Source organism: Stomoxys calcitrans, chromosome 2 (genome assembly GCF_963082655.1).
Source record: "Stomoxys calcitrans chromosome 2, idStoCalc2.1, whole genome shotgun sequence".
In the NCBI taxonomy this organism is placed as follows: Eukaryota; Metazoa; Arthropoda; class Insecta; order Diptera; family Muscidae; genus Stomoxys; species Stomoxys calcitrans.
This window is the reverse complement of record NC_081553.1, coordinates 123,262,915-123,285,580: the sequence shown is the minus strand read 5'-3', so window position 1 is coordinate 123,285,580 and position 22,666 is coordinate 123,262,915. Positions and strand designations below refer to the sequence as shown.

Sequence of the window (22,666 nt, the reverse complement as noted above, 5' to 3'; positions counted from 1 at the left end):
TGGCGAAAATGCATGACATTGGTCGGCTAACAGATGCCGAATTGGTAACTTCAACGTCGCGTGGGACACAGGCACAGGAGGACTTTTGTAGACACTGTAGTGATGAGTAGGAGTTGAAGACAAGCGAGCATCTTTTGTTGTGTTATATCTTTCGTCTGCTTGATTCTGTTGAATACTCAGATGCTGGAACTCTGCGACTAAGGTGAGTTGCATCCGGAGGGTTCTTGGGCTAAGACTAGTGGGTCTGACTGTGCAGTTAAAGGGGTGACGTGTGGTCCTAGGCAGCTATGCCAACTTAGAGCTTTTTGCACTAGATTTGGTGATTTATAGGTCACCAAAAACCCAAAATGTTGCCACCTAGTGTCAAATGGAAAAAAGCACTAAGTGGACGCATTTTGCATTTCTAGTTAGATCTTTTTACCCTTTTGTAAGTTTGAATTTTTTCCTGCAGCATATTTCATTTAACGTAGATTTTACCACAGCATTCCATTAAGGAATAGGAAATATGTATTTCTATCATTTCAATGAGTTCAGTGCGATTAAACTTTAAGCCCAATCGCATGGCAACCGGTTGTATGTACCGGATTGGCCTGATGAAATCCTTCATCGGCAAGGGCTGCCGCCTCAGTGTACATCACACTGTTACAACAACAACAAACATTTAGCCTCATTATCAGCGACCACTTTTTGCCGAGTCTGAACGAAGCGCAGGGAAAATTTTAAACAGTATTTGAACCTCGGCGTTTTCATGGGTTAATTAAATGAACAGTTAAACGGAAAAACCGTTCGTTAATATTATGCACCTATACATCTCTTTTTTCGCTTTTTGCAATTTTGGTTATGCTTTTTAATGGTAAATGGTTGACATCACTGGTCCCAGGTCACAATCGGGACACACATCCTGCACGTTAGCATCAATCCCTGCTCTGTAGGAGGAGCATTGTCAAGATTACGAATATGCAAAAACATGTGTAAAAATTGGACCCGGGAAGGACCTACGGGGTCTTGAGAATTTTGCACCTTGTTAACATAGGCAACAAAATTATGTGTAAAAACTGGACCCGGGAAGGACCTTAGGGGTCTTGAAAATGTTTAACACAGGTAACATTGGCAATATCGGTATCAAATGAAAGGTACGATGGAAAAGATTACGATAGGAATGCAAAAAAAATAAGGCTCTAAAAGAAAGAAACATTAAAAAAATGTTTGGACATGATTTTACATATTCGTAATATACTTGACAATACCTTGCATTTGGATTTTGGACCCTAGGGGGCCCAGAAGCTTTTGCTCCAAAAACGGTTTTCAGATTCGTGCTTCTGGGGTCAAAGTGCAAAAAATGAAAACAATCGGGGGTGCGCACTACAAAGTGCACTTTTGCCACGTGTTGTTCGATAAAACTATTTTTTAGAATGTCGAAGAAGTCGAAATATTTGTTGACAAAAATCAAAGGTTTCTTAGTTACTGCAAAAAATCCAAAATTTAAAAAGTTGATTTTCGATAGAAGTGTTGGCATTCCCCTTCAGGTCGTCATAGCAAAACACTATGCACCCGGCCCGACACGAGATGACTATGAGCACCACATCTACTCTAAGCTCAACCGAGAGCTACTGGTCTCATCCACATGTTGCGGAATGTGGGACGCTCCATATATGTATATGCTGCATTGGCAGTCGCGGACAGCGGCAACGAGAGGAGTGTCTCAGTGAGACGTCGGCCCTCGCTGGCTCTTTGCTTAAATACTGAGTGCAAATGATGCTCAATACGATAAGGCGAGTTGTTGGCGCCTTTGAGTAAGCAATGACCATACTGTTCCCGCGTCGATTGGTCCTATGGACAGGAACGAGCTTGCCCACCTATGGTGTTTGACGTGAAACGCTACCTTCACATATAAATGTAGCTTCAAGAGCTATGTACGAAAGTGCAGGATTGACCCGTTGAAATCGTTCACCGGCAAGGGCTGCTTCTTCAGTGTACAACAACAACAACGAAAATGCAGCCAAATCGGATAATTGTGCCCTGTAGGGTCTTAAGAAGTTAAATAGAAAGACCGATTTGGCCCATTTACAATCGCAGTTTGCATGCATCAATAAAGAGTACATGAAGAAATTTTTCGGTAGACAGATGGACTAAAGTTGTTAAATCGGTTTAGAATGTCATGTTGATAGTCGTTACCTTAATGCTAATTCTCAAAAGCTTTCATCCAACTGAATACAGCATTCTGCCAAAACAAAAGATCTTGTTACATCTTCCTTTCGTTGCATTATAGCATAGATGGGCAGCATACTCAGTCGTACATAAATTCCTATGCCCACGGGCAGTGTAAACAACTCCATGTGGCTTCGTTCGGCTGGCTCTATTTCAAAGCTTTTTCATTAAGTTGATACTCATACAAACATAGTTTGGCCTTTCCATCAGAGTAAGTGTGGCCATCAATGCGTTACAGCCTTTAAACAACAATAATTGGACAACACTTTTTGATATGAAAAATCTTCCCGCCTGACCGAGTCTTCGTAAAAAGCACTTACGCTTTGTAAATACCGTACCTTGATCGTTCACTAATTAAAACCGTATATTGATTACATTATAATGGAAAAAATAATTTGCGGCTTTATTACGTATAGACGATTTTGTTGTATTTTATTCCGGTATATCACCACCAGGTACCAACTGAAAAACAATATTCATAATTGTACTATTAGTTATTTTAAAAGTTGTTATATTCGGGTCTCTTCTGAGTTTCACTTCCCCTTTCAACCGTCGAAACAACTTGTAATTATCACAATAAAGTGGCAACATTAAAAAATAATTTTTTAATAAATTCTTGAAGGAACTTGCAACTAAGAACGGACCCGATTGTTAACCTACCATTGTTATATTATTTCCATTCAATAATATTTGATCCAGTTTTGTAATTCGCCTGCCTTCAGGTGTGTTTTCATATTCGGTCACATCGTCCAATAGCATGTTTACGAAATCATCGAATCCCAGCAATGTCCCCACCATTTCCTTGTCATTTTTCATAATAATATGGATGCGGGAGCCAATACATTTATCCACCAATTCTAAAAAGTAAGAAATAGTTAAGTGGCCTGTATGCTATGCTTATGTACGCTTTCAAGTTCGTTTGGTGTGGCTAAAAAACTCATTGGATCTACAAAAGTGTTTTGTACTTACCTAAAGGCAATAACGTTGAGACATTTGTTGGAGGAGGTACCGCAGTCATTTTTCAGTCTTTTTGCTAGAAGTAAAATGCCGCAAAATGTGAGATGTTTATGTACTATGCAAAGGCAAATGATAACGCAGAAAACACCTGATTGGGTTGCCATAGTTTAATATGTTAATAAACGAAATCAATGAATGTAACGCAATATGAAGGCGGTCATGGCAAAAATAAACAAACGAATTGAAAATATCTGCGGCTACGATAGTAGCTTTGGACTATTTATTCCGGCTGGGGATACTATGAGCACCAAACAGGCTGGACCTCAGAGCTCCGATTTGTGAGATGTTCATTTTACCCACTAAGCGGATTTTTCGCTCGAACAACTGTGAAAACGCATTATAATAAATGGTGACGAGGAAAATGCGAACACATTCCGCAGAAGTGGTACTGAGTTCTTTGAGCAAAGTACCAGCGACATGTCGCTGCGACAGTATAAATTTCACTTCAATTCAAGGCGGAATTAAAAAGGTGGTCTCGCGCGATTAGCTGTCAACAGCCGGCCGGGTATGATGGTATTAAGATGTCAGATTTTTGTATATATTCTCTTTTTTGTTATCTTCTTTCTCGCATATTGTTCGCTCATACACGCACACGTATACACACACGGACACAATTTTCTTTGCGTGGGCTAGCAATACGTCGATCTGCTTGATGACAACATGGCGGATTGCACCATACAATTTGTGGTTGTTGTACAAATGAGACTAACTTTAATTGTTTCGCCATGATTGTAACTCTTGTCTAAACTGATGATGCCAACCGAAGATAGGCGAAATATTGTCAAAAAAAAAAAAAAAAAAACAAAACAACATTGACCTCGAGCTTAATTATTTATCAAAAAGTTAACAACAAAATGCTGGTACTATAATCGTTTTTCACAGTTGAAAACACAAATTTTTTACGGTTACTTTTTTGAAACACTACAAAAATCTCAATGAAAACATATAAACTTTTATGAATATTTTTTCATAATTAATGAGGGAATGTCCTACTGAATGAAATTAGCAAATTTTTTTGCTTCAAAATCTAATTTAAAAAAAAAGTAATTACGAAAAAATGTCGCGAAAAACGAACATAGTACCAGCCAAAAAGGTTGAATATAATAATAATAAAAAAAATATTATAATTTATTTAAACTTATTTATAGCAAATATTCTACACCAGTGTTGGGCATATGTGTTAGTGTACGTAATATTTTCAAACCCATGGGCTTATGTTCTTGTTCGCGTACACAAATATGTCTAATAGTGTGTTTGAATTTGCCCGCCACTTTTCTACGCTAACACAATCCTACCATTATATTGCAAATGCAAATTTGCCCATGAACATTCCTTTGAGGAATGGGCGTAAACTACCATCATATACCGCTAGGATAAGTTGTGTATAATTATTATGTTTTCCTTAAGTCCTTTGCCCAAAAACGCAATTAAAATTTTCACACACTTCTCATTTCTAATATTTTGTTCCCGTGAAAAATGGAACAGAGTACCAACCCTTACTTCTCGTCCCCGTGAAAAAACCCTGAGGTTGATGCTACACATTGCTGCGTGTAAATTGTCTCACGAAAAGGTTTACCAGACTTGTTCTATGTACCCTACGCCCAGGTGTTTTAATATAGTAATACTCCGTTAGGTTAAGGTTTGGCAACAAGCAGAGAGAAAAAATAATAAGTAAAATTATAAAATTAATAAAAAGCAGAAAAGAAAATCTATACAATTTTCGTACAAAAATTACTCTCAAGTGAAACTCAAAATTTATATTTTAACAGTATTAATTAATTAATGTGCAGTCATAGCGTGTGTGTTGAACAGTGAAAAGGGTGGAGAAAAATTTTATTTTGCCATATTAAAAAATTATGGAAAAGGTGGACATAGATGTCCCTAAAGATGGTCAGGCAATCAACGATTACCGTTTAGCAAATGGTGCTGAAAATAAATTGGAAAATTTGCAACAAAATGAATCATCTTCAGCCGATTCTAATGCTAGTATGGAAACAAGGGATGCCGATTCCATTAACATGTCTGGTGCCTCACCCAAATTGCCATTAACAGAAAACGAAGCCGATTCCAATTTGCCACAAAATGGCAGTAACTCAAATGATGATAAGCACACTCCCGGAGATAGCATGTATTTCTACGAGGATGAAGTATTTCGCATTGATAAGAAAGGGCGTGTTAAGTTTGGTTTTATTGTGGAAACAGTTAATCACGAAGAGGATTTTGAGGAGATACTAGCTAAGGGAGAGGTGAGGGTCGTATGGTATCCCGAAGGAGACGATAAAATTCATGATGAAAATTCGGTAAGTCAAATAAATACGTTGAGTCTTTTCCTCTTTTAAAGATTTGTCGAAATGAACAGTTATGCAATTAGCAATTACTCAAAAGGATAACTGTAAATAATATTGGTCTTGCAAAGTTTTAATTGTTGTTGTTGTTTCTGTTCTTCATTTGGGCAAAGTGTTTGTGAAGGTCAAGGGATTGATGAGGGGGAAATAAGAATGTGAACATTAAAAAAGACATGTGTGGAAGAAGCAACAATAACTGTCATATTTTCTTTTCAAAGGTTATTTCTTCCACATTTCAATGTTATTTAAATGATTATGTTCTTGGGTCTTTTTGCTACAATGTTATTTAATAACCGAACATAAACAAATAAAAAACGACTTTAAATTCGGTTGGAGCCACTTTTATTGTCGTCTAAGCTACACATATACTATAAGGTTTGTCTTTTGCAGCAGTCAAACTTTGTTATTTTTATAGATTGTGTACGACTGAACCAATGACTATAGCGTTTGTTTTGCATCACCCTCAAGGAGCATAGCTGCAGCGCTTTTATTATAACTACCCTGCGGCGAAGTTCATGTCCTTAGCAGGCCTCTTTTCAGAACTGTTTAGACATTCGAGAGGCCTGCTTAGCACATTGCATCTACCTTTCCATTTTGCATAGGGCGAGCCAGATATTCAGGCCTTATCGTTAAATTCCATAAAAAAGGTCTTCACCAGCCCTTCATAAAGACACATTCTACAGGAGCGAAAGTAAGAACTGCTATATAATTACTGGAAAATTAACTCTTCGAAAGCAGCTACCAAGTTCGTATTAGCAATTAATGCTCTTATTAAGCTGCAAGCAAAATGATTTTATTGAAAATTAATTAATTGAATGGAAAATACATTGGGACTATTATAGTTGTTGAAGCCAAAATTTAATGTGGAGGTGGCAATCCGTTCCGCCGCGGGAACATGTTGGTCATTAGTTATTTAAAGGCGCCAATAATTCGCCTTGTCATGTCAAACAACATAGGCACTCAGTATTTATGCAGTAGCCAATGCCGCCTGGCCTCTCACCCAGACTCTCCGCCGTTGCAGCTACTCCGTATGGGCCATTCCACTATCCGCAACCTGTAGACCATACATGCGCCCGGTAGCATGTATGGTCTCTGCGATAACAGTCCAAAATATATAGCATCTAGCTATGCTTTTGCACGAGTAGGATCTTTGTCTCCTGATGGAGGTGGTCCACGTGAAAACTGAAGTGATAGCCCGTTGCTGTTCGAAGAGCAGCATTCTCACAGATCTAAATATTATTCCTCAGCGTGTCACAGAGCTGACGAGATCACAGTGGCGCTGCATAACTTACCACAGAGCGGCCAATTGCTTTGTATACGGTCAAAAAGGTTTGTTTGTCAACATCCCAAGTGCTGCCGGAAAGTGACTTAAGGACCTTGTTTCTACTTTTGACTTAAGAGCGGTCAAATGTGACACCTAGTATTTAAGGACACTTGATGGTCGAAATTGCTACTCCGCCAATCATCACTGTCAGCTTCCTAAGCACCCCGTGCGCATGAAGTGAACTATGTGGCTGAAGATTTGGTGGCAAATACCTTCATATTTCTTGCAGCGAAATAAGAGGGATGTTCGTAGAGGTAGACGTTTAACCTATCGCTGATGTCATAAAAGGGGTGGGCGGGCCTGATGCCATGATCGTACAATCGTCCGCATATGACGCGATCTCTTTGCCGTCGGTAGGGGGTGGAATGCAGGATAGGTAGAGGTTAAACAGTGCCGGAGATACCACCTCGCCTTGGGGAACTCCCTGTTTCAAACTACGGTGTTTCGATTTCGTATCCCTAAATTCCACAAATGACTGGCGACCACACAGATAATTCACGACTCCGCGTTTCAGGCCTGGCTGGAGGGGGGACGTATTGGTGCTATGCAGTTTTCGAAATCCGTGCTGATACTCGGTAAATGAAAAATCTCCAACAAGGCTCGGGAGGTGTAGTCCCTTAAGCGTCTTGGCTACTGGTGAGAGTAGGGAGATCTTGCAATACGATTCCCCCTTACTCGAGTCCTTTCCAGGCTTCAGAAGCGGGATCACTTGGCCCATCTTCCAGACATCGGGTACTATAAGAGTGTTCAATGACAGGTTGAGGACAGTCATTCAGCATCAGTGTAGAGATTCCGTCGGGGCCCAACGCCTTGGATGATTTGGCGCAACGGATGACATTAGTAAGTTACTAATGTCATCCGTCCACGGTAAATTGTAATGGCTGTCTATCGGATCGGAGACCACGGATACGACGAATGACTCTCCTCCTAGCCCTGTCACTTTCAAGATGCACAATATGACAATTGAACAAATTGACGGTTGAACAACCTGGCGCACCTCTTCGGATCAGTCACAGTTACGTCGCCAAAAGTCGTAGGTCCTGCGGTCCCGTCTACAGAGGGTCGATAGTGACTTCACAGTAGACCACAAGTAGCTTAAACCGTTACCTAAGCTACATTGCTCCAAGTGTTCCAGTCACAAATTCCGCTTATGTTCGTTGTCTACCCTGTTAATTTCCAGATTCAGCTCGTTGATTCTGGGGTTAGTGGGGTCCGTGCAACGAAAACGATCACGCTCGTCTGCGAGAACAACTGCCTGCGCCGAGAAATTGGCCCGAACTTGGGGTCTGGTATAAAGCGAGCAATATCTTGGAATTTCCTCTCGGCAACTAGCACATTTGAGTGGGGTGTCAGTTCACTGAAGCGGCGATTGGTGTACTCTCTGAAGCCGACCCAATCGGTCTTCAGAGGTTATGAAGTCGGCTGGTCGGTCGATGGTGAGATTTATGTGGAGGTGGTCGGACCTCAAAGAAATGACGGCTTGGCAGGTTACGTCCTCAGGAGATTAAGGGGTGCAATGGACATATCTGGCGAGCTGCTACACCTCCTCGTAATCCTAGTGGGGGCATATTCATTCATCGTGCAAAACGCGAAGCCTTCAATCTACTCTGCCAAAGCTATGCCCCGCTGAAAGTTACCTAGGGGAGAATGCCATGAATCGTGCGCATCACGTTCCCCCCAGGCGATTATGGTCAGCAAGTAGCCCACTTATGTCGGGCTTTCAGGCTTGGCCATTAACTGGCGGTATTTACACGTTGTATAGCTCTATCTCGGCAGTACCGGACCTGAAAGCTATCCCCATGCACTCCATGTTGGGTTCACTAGCGCCAGGCGCAGGCGAAGGCGAGATAAGTCTATATTGTACGGAATATTGTACCACGAGGGCCGATCCCCCACCTCCATTCCTTAAACGATCCTAACGTAGCACATTATATCTGCGACAACTGTGCAAGCTGCAGGTGTTGTTCAGCTTTGTCTCCTGGATCGCTGCAACCAATATGTTTATTCGACCCATAAAATCCACTATCTCGTCGATCTTCTCTTTCGGACCATTGCAATTCAATTAAAAAACGTACACTTCCCGGCACTGCTATTGCATATTTTGCCGCACACCGACGAGGATGCAGATGGCGACGACAGCGACGCTTGTAACACACTGCTCTCTATGTTCGCACAGTATCTTGCAACATATTCAAGATCGGTAATGTACCCACTCCATGCATCGGTTACACCTCACCGCCACCGAACGATGATGGAGGCGGTTTTAGCAAACCGAACAAACAAACAGAACCAGGGTCCAGGGCTCTTTTCAATCCCGCAACGGACCAGAAGCGTGCGGAGAAGGCGCTCCGGGATATGTCTCTCCCATGACGAAAAAAACTGTCATGGAACATTCATGAGCAAGGTTGCATTTTGCCATTTTACATTTTAAGATTTTAAATGACATTAATGTATTGTAGTTTATATATAAGTATCTAGCCCGTTGTGCTTCGCTACACACTTAAGTGTTTGCGGCTCCCTTTCGACATGGTCGATTTAGGGTAAAATTGTTATATCAAGTTCGTACTATACTATTAAATACATTTCATTTGTTACCCATATTTCCCCAACCCGGTACACATGTCCGTTTGGGTGGGTTTTGAGGTAGGGTAAAATAAATATAAAAATCTAGCAACATACTCGACAGTTTGAAAACAATGGTGTGCTGCTTTTGTTGACCGACTATAAAAATAATCTTTTCGTTAATTTAAATATCTGCTTAATAAAAATATGATCACATTTTTATAATTTTAGATTGGTTTAGCCGATCGATCTCTAATGCCTGGAGATGTAGTGAGACGTCTGGTACGCGACAAAGAAACGCAAAGAGGTTACTGCCGCGATATTAATATGAGAGCTGATGTCAAAGTATTGGGCACAAAATATGTTGTAAAAAATGTAAATGCTGAAAGATTGAAGGTGGTAACCAGATGGGAAAGAGATAGTGCGGTATATTTGAATTCATGGGTTGGTAGCATTAAAGATGTTGAAAAGAAAGCCATAATAAGGTATGTAAACTTGTTGCACAAAGCCATAGCATAGGCAATCAACTATCCCTTTGAATGCAGAGCGATGAATGGTTGCCGCATTGAGATATCATCAAATGATTTTTACCTATTCGGAGACTCGGAAAGATATAAGCGTGAAATATTTGCTCCAGCCTTTTATCCGGGCAACACCATAGTAGGTAGTCTACCTCCAATAGAAAATATGAAAATATTAACACCTGAAATACCATTGAGTAAGAATAAGAAGGGCAAACTCCTACCCAGAAAGGTATGTTTGATTGAAGCTTTTGAAATATCCTAGAAATGTATATTGATGAAAATATCTGCTTAACTTTAAAGTTCACCGTCGAAAGTGTCTACACTGACTCCGTTTGGGTACATTGGCAGTGTAAGGCTCTATCGGATGAGGCAAATCTTCAGTCGGTCGCCGTGCATCCACATCCCTGTGTGAGTGGTGAGGATTTGAAAAATTTAAAACGTTTGAATCTATTCGAGTCATGTATGCTGCAAATCAACGATCAGTGTTACTTGACATATTCTTCCTGTGATACCATTATGAAGAAATCTGATTGGGATAATGAGCAGGCTGCAAAATTCAAATTGATTCTTCAACAACAAAGGGAGGAAAATCAAAAAATTTTCCTTAATCCGCCAACACTGAATGGGCCCGCTGCTGGTGCTTCGGCTGGTGGCCTACATCAGCATTACGAAAAGTTTAAGAAAAAACTCAGTTTAGGCTTCGATGAAAAAGCCTCAATTAAACTAAAACGAAGTTTATTCAAAAGTGATAAATTTGGCAACAGCCATTCCAATAAAGATTCCCTAACGAATGGTAAGGAAACATCACCCTCGCATAAGGCGGATGATAATGAATGGATTTCCTTGGATGAGGACGATGGCGACGATGATGATGACGAAGGGGATGATTTTGATGCCGAAGAAGGCCTTAAACCATATAGTCTCACTGATGATGCTATTAGTACTACCACCACTTTGTCAACATGTTCAAGTCCCTCGCGCACTAGCCCCATACATTTAACAAAACGCCAACTAAAGAAAAAGGCTCGCAAACACTTTAAAAAACCATTTTTGTTTGAAACTAAAAAAGATTTTACACCCAAAGAAGGCGAAGAATTGGTTACTGAAGCTCTTCTCGTATACAGCACTGCAACAGTGGTGTGGCAAGATGGTACCATAGAAACTGATATACCCTCAACCGAATTGTATCCTATTCATTACATAGATAATCATGTAAGTATGTAAATCTTTTTCTGTATTGTCGAACTTAAAATGAAGAAAAATGTTCGCATTGTTAAGTGCTTGAAAAACAGCATACCAATAACACCAAATGAAAATTTAAAATTAGACATTGAATTGTTATGCAAAATTAATAACCCGCCATCGGGTTTTTGGCAAATGATTTATGAACTTCGTTCACGTGTGAACATTTTTGTAATATTAGGTTGTAATGGTGAAAATTTAATAAGCTTTAAATATCCTTGCATAAAAGTCCAATGACTAATTTTGTTAGGTTCCAAGCACTTATTTAAGATTTTCTTCATTTGGCGGCACTTTTTAAAAATGTTTTTTTACTTACAACTCGCTTTAGGAATTCTTTCCTGGAGATTTTGTTATATCGGGATCGGAGGAATCGGATGTCAGTTATCGCGACTATGGCGTCATTCAAACGGTCGATCATGAGGGGAGAATTGCTCATGTTAAATGGTTTACAACATATACCTCGGCAGATGAACCCAAGTGAGTATTTAGGACATTTAAAAATTTAGTTTTAAGGTATATCAAGCAAATTCCTCTTCGACAGGCCTTCGCCCAAAGGCGAATCAGAGGTGAGCGTTTATGACCTAAAGGATCATCCTGATTTTCAGTATCGACCTGGTACTATGGTCATACGTGTGGCTAATTTCGTTGGTGACGATGCCAAGTGCACAGCTGGCCAAATTATTGATAACTACATAGATGGTCGTGTTAAAGTTTGGTGGGTTGATGGTCACATTAGTATGTGTTGGCCTCAAGATCTTTTTGAAGTGGGTCAATATGATCACGGTGACTTGGGACATGAATCCGAAGACTCATGGGAAACAGAGTCGGAAAATAGTGAATATGGTGGTGGTGTTGCTGGTAGCAGTTTAAAATTGTCCATGTCAGAATCTCATGTGTTATCCAATATTGAGAAAGCTCGTGTGGCCGTAGCACGACTAGAAGAGATCTTCAATTTAAGTCCAAATTTACAAAATCCTGAGGTATGAAATTGAAGAATATTTAACATGAATATTTTAATGCTTGTATTTGGTACTTAATTTTTAGGTTATGAGAAAGCTTTTAGCTGTCTATAAAGGTTGTCGCTATTTGGATCGTTTGTTGAATACCAACTTCTTTCATGAAGAAAATTTTATGGTAAGTAAAGTTATCCTTTTGAAGCTTTCAATTTATTTGTGAGCCTTTGCCAAAGTGGTCAGCAGTACGGAAAGATTTCAAGAAAACGTCATCATAGCAATGGGAAAACTACATGACTGTGCTGGACATATAGATTGACATTATGTCCGCTGTGGGCCGAGCTCTCAGAAAATGGATAAGCCAATAGCTAAGGAGTTGATGGGAGCAATCATATTGTTAGTATTGTTGTTGTATCATAATAATTTGTTACCTAGATTCTACTTAATATCCAGATCAAGAACTCTCAACTTTGTTGAGGTGTCCAAAGTTATTTGGTTGTAAGTGGTCACTGGTTTAATGCGGGACACATATCTTGCCAGTCGGTATCAATCCTACCTTAATAGAAATTGAGCTTGCTTCAGCCAACGGAAACCAGTTGTACAATCCTGAATGCCGAAGGAGGTTAGTTCCATCAGGTACAGACCAGCGGATGGCCTTCAAGAACGCATCCGCTGGGTAGCTTTTAACCTCTTTCGCTATCCTGGTGAATACTTTTCAACCTGGGTGATAGTTTAGGTTTAAATGGCAATACTTTGTGACCATCTGTCATTCGTTGCCATTCGGGCCGGATCCTGAAGACTTAGCTTACATGTCGCTAGAGGCATAACCACAGATTCCAGTTCCCCTGGAATGTGTAATATTGTTCCTAGTCTCGCATGATCGTCTGCTCTGCAATTCCCTGGGATATCTTTGTCGCGACACCCGGAAGCGGTGAATTTTGAACTATGCAGCCATCGCGTTGAGAGATCTGCAACAGTCGAGGGTGGTTTTTGAATTCAGAAATACTTTGTCCTGGGATTTTATGGCTGTCCTTAGGAGAATTCTTATCTCGAATTCATAGCTGCTACAGTGAGATATGAGAAATTATTCGCTTTCACTGAGTCATATGAAAGCGTCATTTTCAGAAGAATAATAACTTACCTGAAGCAAAATGTACGCGAATACATGCATTGTACAACATGCACTCACTGAAACCTGAATCAAACTTTTTTTGCGGAAGGGCTATTTTTTTGCATTCATTCCTTATTGCCTTGGTGTCTTGTTATTTGTTTTACTCAGTTCTCAATTGTCTCATACAATGTTGTTTTTTAAACGAAGAGTTTAGTGTATCTTGAATGCACAAATGAAAGGTCTAGCGCAGGTCTTTGATAAGCATGCCCATCACTGCTTAAGATCATCATCTTTACGGGAAGCTCAGCTGATAGCGGAGTAGCTGCAATTGCAGTCGTAAATAATCAGCGAAATTGGAGTGGAGAGATTCAGCTCTTTCTTCTATACTGAGTGCCTGTGATACTCGATATGACAAATGTGGCTACAACATAACAGTGATTATGAAGGCTAAGATAACATATAATTGTGTCTTTCTATTGGAAGCAACTTTTTCTCTTGATTGAGATGATGTTTATTTATTTGGTGTTCACATACAACAAGAAAGCAAAGATATCATAATTTATTTATTTATTTAATTTCGTGCAATGCGAGGCCATCAGGCCTATAAATAATCACACTATGCATAAGACGTACTTTTTCTAACATAAGTTAAAAAACTACTCAGAAAACTAATTAAAGTATGCGAGATATTAATGAGATCAATATTTATGTTACAATTCTATGTAAAAAGGATTGACTGTGGAAAATAAAAAATATATAAAATTAGTGAGACAAATCATAAAAAGGGAGATTCTTAAAAATAGTTCAATAAAAATTTCGTGCGGTCCCTGGTTACAATCGGGACATACATCTTGCACGACGGCATCAATCCTTGCTCTGTAGGAGTTGAGGCGGCTGCATCTGCCCTGAACGTAATTGAGCCAGAACTACTCTGGTTTGCCGGGGGAGGTCATTTTCTTCACGTGCAATAGGAGGGGTCGTTCTCCAAAGACTACATTCACCCGGTAGCCATTTATCGCATCTGCTACCGTGTCTGCATGAATGTTGTCTGGACCTGCTTTATATGCCGCTTGATCTAGAGGTTCGCTCTTGTAGCGCTGAATCTCACGCTCTAGATCATGTAGATCTACCTAAAGACTTCTGGGCGGAGCCTATCTATCCACATGATGATGATTTGGATGGTCTCTGCGCTAACAGCCCAAAAGGTATTGCTTAGACAGCATGTAGTTATGTCTTCGCACTGGTAGGATCTTTGTCTTCTGATGGAGGTGGTCCACATGACAACTGAGGAGACAGCCCATCGCAGTTCAGAGGGCGGCATTCTGACAGATCTGAATATTATTCCACTGTGTATCACAAAGCTGACGAGACCACACTGGCGATGTATAACTTACCACAGACCGGCCAATTGCTTTGTACGTGGTCAACAAGGTATCTTTGTCTGCACCCCAAGTGCTGCCTTGAGTGACTTGAGGACCTTGTTTCTACTTTTGACTTTATTGCAAATTGCTGTGGAAAATGTTTGAGAGCTGTCAAATCTAACCTCAAGTATTTTGGGACAGTTTTGAGTTAAGGGCATTGGCGACGAATGCCCATGCAATATTGTGGAACAACAAAACGGTCGGTAAGACACGGTATAGTCGTTGGTTAGGGTTTCATTATTCACACTAAACAGGCCAATAAGGTTGAAAGATTCTTTGAGCTTCTTCTCTTTTAAAAAATGTGGATTTAGATCACCAGCTATTATAACATCATCATAATGCGCAATAAGATCAAGAATTGAGCCGAAAACAGATTCATAAGGTACATTACAATTCGGTCTATATACACAACCCAATAGGATTTTACGATTATTGATGATAAGCTCCATGAAAATTGGTTCTATTGCATCGTTTAGTTCAGATTTCAGAACTTTACATGTTAAATTTTTAGTTATATATATAGCCACGCAACCTCCAATAGTGCACCGATCATTTCTATATACATTATATCCTTGAACAGTAATTATGCTGTCAGTAATATGGAAATTAAATCAGGTTTCACACACGCACATTAAGTCAACGCCAGTGTATTTCGAAATTGTACCGAATATCGTCAATTTTGGTTTTAAGACTGTGCATTGATGTGAGAGATATTCAGACCAGTTTTCTGTTTACAAAGAACTCGAATCATGTTATATGCTCCGTCATTGGAACTTAAGCTATTGTTGTCTAAAGACATTTTTTTGTGAATGACAACGCTAATGGTAAACTCAAGTTTTATTTATATACAGAAAAATCTACATACCCCACTCAAAATATGCGTTTTATAAACGAAATTTATATACGAAAATGTTTTTCCGCCATATATCGAGTGTTGCTAAAACTGTTCTCCATGGCCACTACTGTTACTATTAGCAAAAATTTATGGGGTTCTATCATATCCTCATTATGTGACTCTCAGTTTACGAAGCTGTCAATTACGAAAAGGTATGTAGACTTATCTGTGCCACTGTATATAACATTCAGTGATGTGTTGATATGTAAGTTCGGAAGTACTACTTTATATTTTATAAAGACAGATATATTAAAAAGTTACTGATTATGAAAGAATTAATTGGAGAGAGTTTAAACAGCATCATTGGTATGGGTAAAATATGAACTTAGTAGGCAAGCTATGACACTGTTGAGCATAATTTTGGCAGTTCAGGATCTTATTCATTGCGTGCCGTTCAAGCTGTAATGGGTCAATTGCCTTATATGTAGTCAATACGGCTTTCGGGTCTGCTCTCGAAGAGCAGAGCGATTTGAAGACCATGTTTCTACTCCAGCCTTTTTCACCATTTAGTACAGATGGAGGATTTATAAATGCTGTCATCAAGTATTTATGGTTCTTTCTCAGGAGTGTTCCTGGTATGCAAACCTGACAACAGTGACAATCGATTAAAGAGTTTTGTTAGAGTTGATATCAATTATTTCATGATGATTCAAGCAGGAATTAAGCATCAAGATCAGCATTGTAGTATAAGTCATGTAAAGTATAAGTCATGGATGTAAAGGATATTTTTTTTGATTGTATCATTCTTTTAAGGAAGGAGAGAGGGGTTAGTGAAATTTATTCTTTAATGGAAGCAATCGGTAGGCAAGGCTGCGCAGCTCCTGGTCTATCGAAGTGAAAATAAATTGAAAATTATGCACAACAGCAAATTTTAAACTAAAGATTTGGTCATACATAAGACTCCAGAAAACAAACATTCCTCTCTCAAATCTACCATTGGATTTAGAAACACTGACGATTTTGCACTTTGATTTTATTCCAACAGGGCCTTATCGAACGTGTTCGTCGTGGCGGCAATCAATCTCTATGTGATCGTGCTCAGGATCAAAAAAATCGATTATTCAATGATGTACCAACAATTGCCACCACGCCTAGTCCCAATCAAAGCCAACAAAAGCAAAATTATCAATACTATAGTGCCATTGTGGCTGTGAATAGCTGGGATCAAAAGCCTTCGCTGCAAACAACGCAACAAATGCAAACCTTTACTGGTATACCTTCCAAAGAATATGCGCCCAAAGTACTTTTCAATATATCTTCCACGCCCTTCAAATGTGCCAGCAGTAATCACATGACGAATTCTTCTGGTCCACAAACTACACCGTCGAGCACTGTAAAGAGACGCTGCTCGTTGGTTGCGGCTGCCCGAGAGCCGGCCCAGAAAAAGGGGGACAATGTGCCAACAGAAAATAAATCCGAACCTGACTGTGATCACCAAAAAACTGTCGAAGCTGCTGCAGTGAATGTGGTAGTGCCGCAATTTGAAATTTCCCCCAGTAAAAACAAACAATATAACGCCGAAAAGAATCTACTCCTAAATTCAGCCATGCTTAACATTGAGAAGGCTTTCGAGAAGACCAGTCAGTTGAAAACCTTCGCCGATTGCGGCGTTGTTAATGCCATCAATAACACTTCCGTTTCTCAAGATGACTCGGGCAATTACTCTCGCAATGATAACTGTGATGGCAGTTCGACAAGCTGTACAAGTTCCTCAGATCTAACGAATATCGATACGAACAACTCCATAACAAAAGTGAATGATAATCAGAAGTCTATATCCTGCAGTAGCATAGAATTACCTGAAGACATTGCTCCTGAATTGGTTTGCTTGCGTTTATGCTCTCTGCTGAAAGATCAATTGGTTAAATGCCTCGACGAGATACGCGAGAAATACTATAAGGATGATCAGATCAATTTGAGCGAAGTTTATGACATCGACCAAATGGAGGATGAGACTCTGGAAACTGTAATAGATTTTGAAAATATGCAAGATTCAAATAACCTAGAGACTGTTAAAGATACCAAAGATAATGGGGTGGAAAACCCCAACTATAATGATGGAGACGATGTAAAAATGGACTCGGCATCTACAAACGGTCCTGTTGAAACAACTTCTGTGGCGGCGGAGAATGCAACAAACATGGTTGAGGCTGGTCTTCATGCAGTGGTTGATGCAAGTGCCGAATGTTTCCAAGTTCTAACTGCAGCCCCAAAAACACATAAATTCCATTTGACAATCTTTCACCCAAATAACACGCAACAATACTACAAGGCTGTGCAGAGGGAGCATAGAATGTTGAGAAATTCTCTTCCACCGGGTGTGTGGGTTAGGTAATTGGTGTAAATTGGTCATAATTTATACACGTTTAAAAACATTTCTTTGTTTATAGAATTTTCGAAGATCGTATGGATTTGCTGAGTGTAATGATAGAAGGCCCCAAAAATACTCCCTATGAAGACGGTCTGTTCTTCTTCGATATACAGTTGGGGCGAGATTATCCTAAAGATCCACCACTGTGTCATTACATCAGCTACTGTTCGGATAGACTCAATCCCAATCTCTATGAAGATGGCAAAGTTTGTGTATCCCTTTTGAACACCTGGACAGGCAAAGAAAGTGAAGTGTGGGGTCCCAAGAGCACTTTGCTGCAAGTGATAGTTTCCATACAAGGTCTCATTTTGGTACCAGAACCCTATTTCAACGAAGCTGGCTATGACAGGCAAAAAGGTATGCAATGGGATATGGACAGCGAAATGCACAGATAATAAAAAGTTTTTGTCTTATATCTTTTTTTTTTATCATACAGACACTCAACAAGGCAGGGAAAATTCTCGGATGTATAATGAAATGGTTATGATCAAAATGGTACAGGCTACCACTAAGCTGATACAAAATCCTCCCGACCTATTTCGTAATGAAATTATAATTCATTTTAAGAAAAATGGAATGTCTATGTATGAGCGCATCAAGGGATGGATGGAACTGTCAAAGGAAAGTCATAAACGTCTTTTGGAAAATAACACTAAAGAGGGAGGAGGAGGAGGAACTTGTCGCCTTAGTGCCCATAACCCCAGTCATGAATCTCAAGGTAACCCTTTGAACCCTGTCTAGATCGCTCACATGTGTTCCCTTATGTGTCACCGGCCACCACACATAACAGTCATGTGTCATAAATGGCCTTACCACTGCCGAGTACAGCCAGTGCATCAGCCTAGGTTGTAGACCCCACTTACTTTATATAAGCTTCCGACCGGAATGCCCTATTTAAATTTCAGCCCAACAGATGGGAGGTTAGTAGAGAGCGACACTATGGTACTAATGATACCATTGACCACGTATGCGGAAGGCATATTGTCTGTGATCAAATCTATCTATTGTCTGGCAATTTCTTTTCAGTAATAGATTAAATTCTTTAATTTCTTGTGATATTCATTCTCATGATCATTAGCCTCGACTCACTCCCCTTTGGGAGAAATAAGGTAAAAAAATTTTCTGCCCAAAAATTTCTGACAATAAAACTCTTCACTAGAAATTTTTTTATTTAAACATATATAAATATATATATATATATAAAAAACTTTTCTACTAAAAAAGTGTCTACAGAAAACTTTTCTACCTTAAAAATTTCTACTGAAAACTTTTCTACCGAAAAATATTCTACCGGAAAATTTTCTACCGAAAATTTTTCTACCAAAAACTTTTCTACCGAAAATGTTTCTACCAAAAACTTTTCTAAACAGAATTTTACTACCAAAAACTTTTCTATCGAAAAATGTTCTACCAAAAACCTTTCTAACAAAAAATCTTCTACCAAAAATGTTTCCACCAAAAACTTTTACCGAAAATTTATCCATCAAAAACTTTTCTACCGAAAAATTTTCCACCAAAAACTTTTCTACCAAAAAATTTTCTACCAAAAACTTTTCTACCGAAAAATTTTCTACCATAAACTATTCTACCGAAAACTTCTCTACCGAAAACATATCCGAAAACTTTTCTTCCGAAAACTTTTCTTCCGAAAACTTTTCTTCCGAAAACTTTTTTACCGAAAACTTTTCATCCGAAAAATTTTCTTCCAAAAACTTTTCTTCCGAAAACTTTTCTACCAAAATATTTTCTCCAAAAACTTTTCTACCAAAAACTTCCCTCCGAAAACTTTTCAACCAAAAACTTTTCTACCAAAAACTTTTCTCCGAAAACTTTTCTACCAAAAACTTTTCTCCGAAAATTTTTTTACCAAAAACTTTTCTCCGAAAACTTTTCTCCGAAAACTTTTCTACCAAAAACTTTTCTTCCGAAAACTTTTCTACCAAAAACTTTTCTTCCGAAAACTTTTCTACCAAAAACTTTTCTTCCGAAAACTTTTCTACCAAAAACTTTTCTTCCAAAAACTTTTCTACCAAAAGCTTTTCTTCCAAAAACTTTTCTACCAAAAACTTTTCTTCCAAAAACTTTTCTACCGAAAACTGTTCTTCCGAAAATTTTTTTCCGAAATCTTTTTTTACCGAAAACTTTTCTTTCGAAACATTTCTACTGAAAACTTTCCTACCGAACGGAAAACTTTTCTACCGTAAACAATTCTACCGAAAAGTTTTCTGCCGAAAACTTCTACCCAAAACTTTCCTACCGAAAACGTTTATACGGAAAACTTTTCTTTTTTTGTTTTGTTTCTCTTTCGAGACGAGCTCAATGATTAGACCAACCAACCAACCACTATGGGACGCGTTTCGTCTTTGGTTAGAAGACTTTTTAACCATATTAGCTTTCTACCAAAATTTTTTCTAACAAAAAGTTTTCTGTCGAAATATTTTCTAGCGACAAATATTCTACCGAAAACTTATTACTGAAAACTTTCTACCGAAAACTTTCCTTCGGATAACTTTTCTATCAAAAATATTTACCAAAAAATTTTCAGCCGAAAACTTCTACCGAAATAATGTTTGCCACATTTTGCCTAAAACTGTTTAAAAAGTGTTTTTTATTTTGTTTTCTATTCCAAATAGAAACAAAAACAAACACTATTGGTTTCAGCTAAACACAAAAGTTTTTTTTTTTCGAAAAATTTCTATTGACAATTTTTTGGACGAAAAATTTTCTGTCGTAATTCCCAAAACTAAATGTCAAGAAAATGTTTATGAAAAAATCGTACGAAACTGAGTACAGATTTAAAAAATATCTGAAAATTCACCTTAAAAATAAAATAAAATTTTAAATTAAAATTAATATTTAATTTGATCGGTCCGATTATATAAACATACTTTGCTGTGTTAATGTAGATTAAAATAATCTTAAAAAATTATATTTTCCTTTAAATATATTTTGTAATTATCATACTATTAACCTGTTTTACAGATTGCAACTCTAAATCTTCGAAAATGGCATATAATATGCCAGATTTTCCTCTGGTTCCAGCGAGTCGGGGATTTTGTTTGAGCTTAGCCGGCTTATTGGAAGGTTTCAAAAAGAAATTGACCTCCAGTATTGAAAACGTGGTACTTGTCGATGCTACGGAAAATCCATTAGGAGAATAGTCACAAATTTATTTAATTATTTTTTATAAACAAAAAGTATAGTTGAATTAATAAATTATAGGCCTTCTTTAAATTATTACTTTGGTGCTAAAAGCCTCTCTAAAAAATCCAGGCACCAAAAATTGTCTTTAAACCAATGTTCGAATTCTTACTTACCAAAAATCTTTAATCTTTAAACTATTCATAGAGATATTTTTAATAAATTTATGAAATCTTATGGTATATAAATTAAATATGGTATTAAACAAGTAATACTCATTATAAAACGAATATAAAGAGAATCTCCTTTTTATTCTTAAAAAAATGTTATATGTTGCCTTCGAAACAAATAGTTTTGTTGCGTAATGTAAAAAAGAAGTTTAACAACATACTTTATGAATATTTTTAAAATTGCCTCGAATAATTATCCATATGCAAATTAAAACAAAAACCCATAACATGCTTTTTTGTAACATGTAAAAGAAAAAAATGTCACATAAGTTTTTAATAAAATACTTTTCGTATATCGTTTGCGTCCATCTACACTACATAGATACATATAGAAAAAAAATACAAACATGCAAACACGTGTCTAAAGATATAAGCCTTGTAAAATTACACGTACATTCACGTTCAGAACAGTATTATATATTTATTTTAATTTAAAATTGTTTACAAAACACAAGTACATTTCCATTAATTTATATTTTAAATGTTTACAAAACATATACACACCAAAATATTTTTAAATACATCTTTTTCATTCTTGTTTTGTTAATAGTTAGAATACACATGTCCCTGTATATTTTGTTCTCAAGTTTCCCTTTTGTTCTGTTTTATATAATTTTTAATTTAATTTTCTTTGTTCTATTGTTTTTTTTTATTTAATTTTTTGTTTTTTATTTGCGAAAATCCCTTGAATTTCTTATAATTTTCGCATTATTATTATTATTTATTTTTTGCTACAAATATATGCAAATACACATAAAAACTACAAAAACACAACTGGAAATTTTTTTTAACACTAGTGAAAAATTTAAAAACATTCTATAAAGTGTTTCATAAATTATTTTTTGCCGTAAATCGTCTTGAATCTCACGGAGGTAAGTGTGAATTTCCTTTCCTCGAGGGAAATAAGGAAAGTTGTGATCAACAATGCCCTGATTTTCTTTATTAACTGAAAATAATCTAAGGGGAGTCGTTATTTAATTTCAATACTCTGCTACACAACTTGGGTAAACCATTAGTGATGTACACGTTACTGTGACTGACCCGACGTTACTATGACTAACCCGACGTAACTATGACCGAATTACTACACTGATACTGAAGAAACTGGAACTCCCTGGGGTCGAGTACCTTACAACTGCCCTCAACCTTTATTTTAGCATTCATATAGTACCCTATGTCTAAAATATGTGTGGAGTTACCCCGGCACTGAAGGCTGAAAAGGACCCGAGCAAGGGGGCTCTATAGCCGTGAGCACGACACAGGCTGGAACATTGAGGTCCGATCTGTGTGGTGTTCATTGCTGTCAAGAGAAGTTTAGCTAC

At 38.1% G+C, this 22,666-nt stretch overlaps 2 protein-coding genes across 2 annotated transcripts; one reads left to right on the top strand and one right to left on the bottom strand.

Annotated features, from left to right (window-relative positions):
• Positions 1-2,579: 2,579 nt before the first annotated feature.
• Positions 2,580-3,286, bottom strand: LOC106087047 (U6 snRNA-associated Sm-like protein LSm5). The gene is made up of 3 exons (XM_013251930.2): positions 3,178-3,286; positions 2,869-3,065; positions 2,580-2,670 (listed from the first exon to the last, which is right to left on the bottom strand). The coding sequence occupies exons 1-3, from the start codon at positions 3,224-3,226 to the stop codon at positions 2,641-2,643; spliced, it is 276 nt and encodes a 91-aa protein (XP_013107384.1). The 5' UTR covers positions 3,227-3,286; the 3' UTR covers positions 2,580-2,640.
• Positions 3,287-4,859: 1,573 nt separating this feature from the next.
• On the top strand, positions 4,860-21,934 carry LOC106087045 ((E3-independent) E2 ubiquitin-conjugating enzyme). Its single transcript, XM_059362245.1, has 11 exons — positions 4,860-5,525; positions 9,688-9,941; positions 10,002-10,209; positions 10,281-11,192; positions 11,551-11,699; positions 11,764-12,202; positions 12,267-12,356; positions 16,588-17,933; positions 17,993-18,330; positions 18,410-18,691; positions 20,956-21,934. Exons 1-11 carry the CDS (start codon positions 5,082-5,084, stop codon positions 21,132-21,134), a joined length of 4,641 nt encoding a protein of 1,546 aa, XP_059218228.1. The 5' UTR covers positions 4,860-5,081; the 3' UTR covers positions 21,135-21,934.
• Positions 21,935-22,666: the final 732 nt, after the last annotated feature.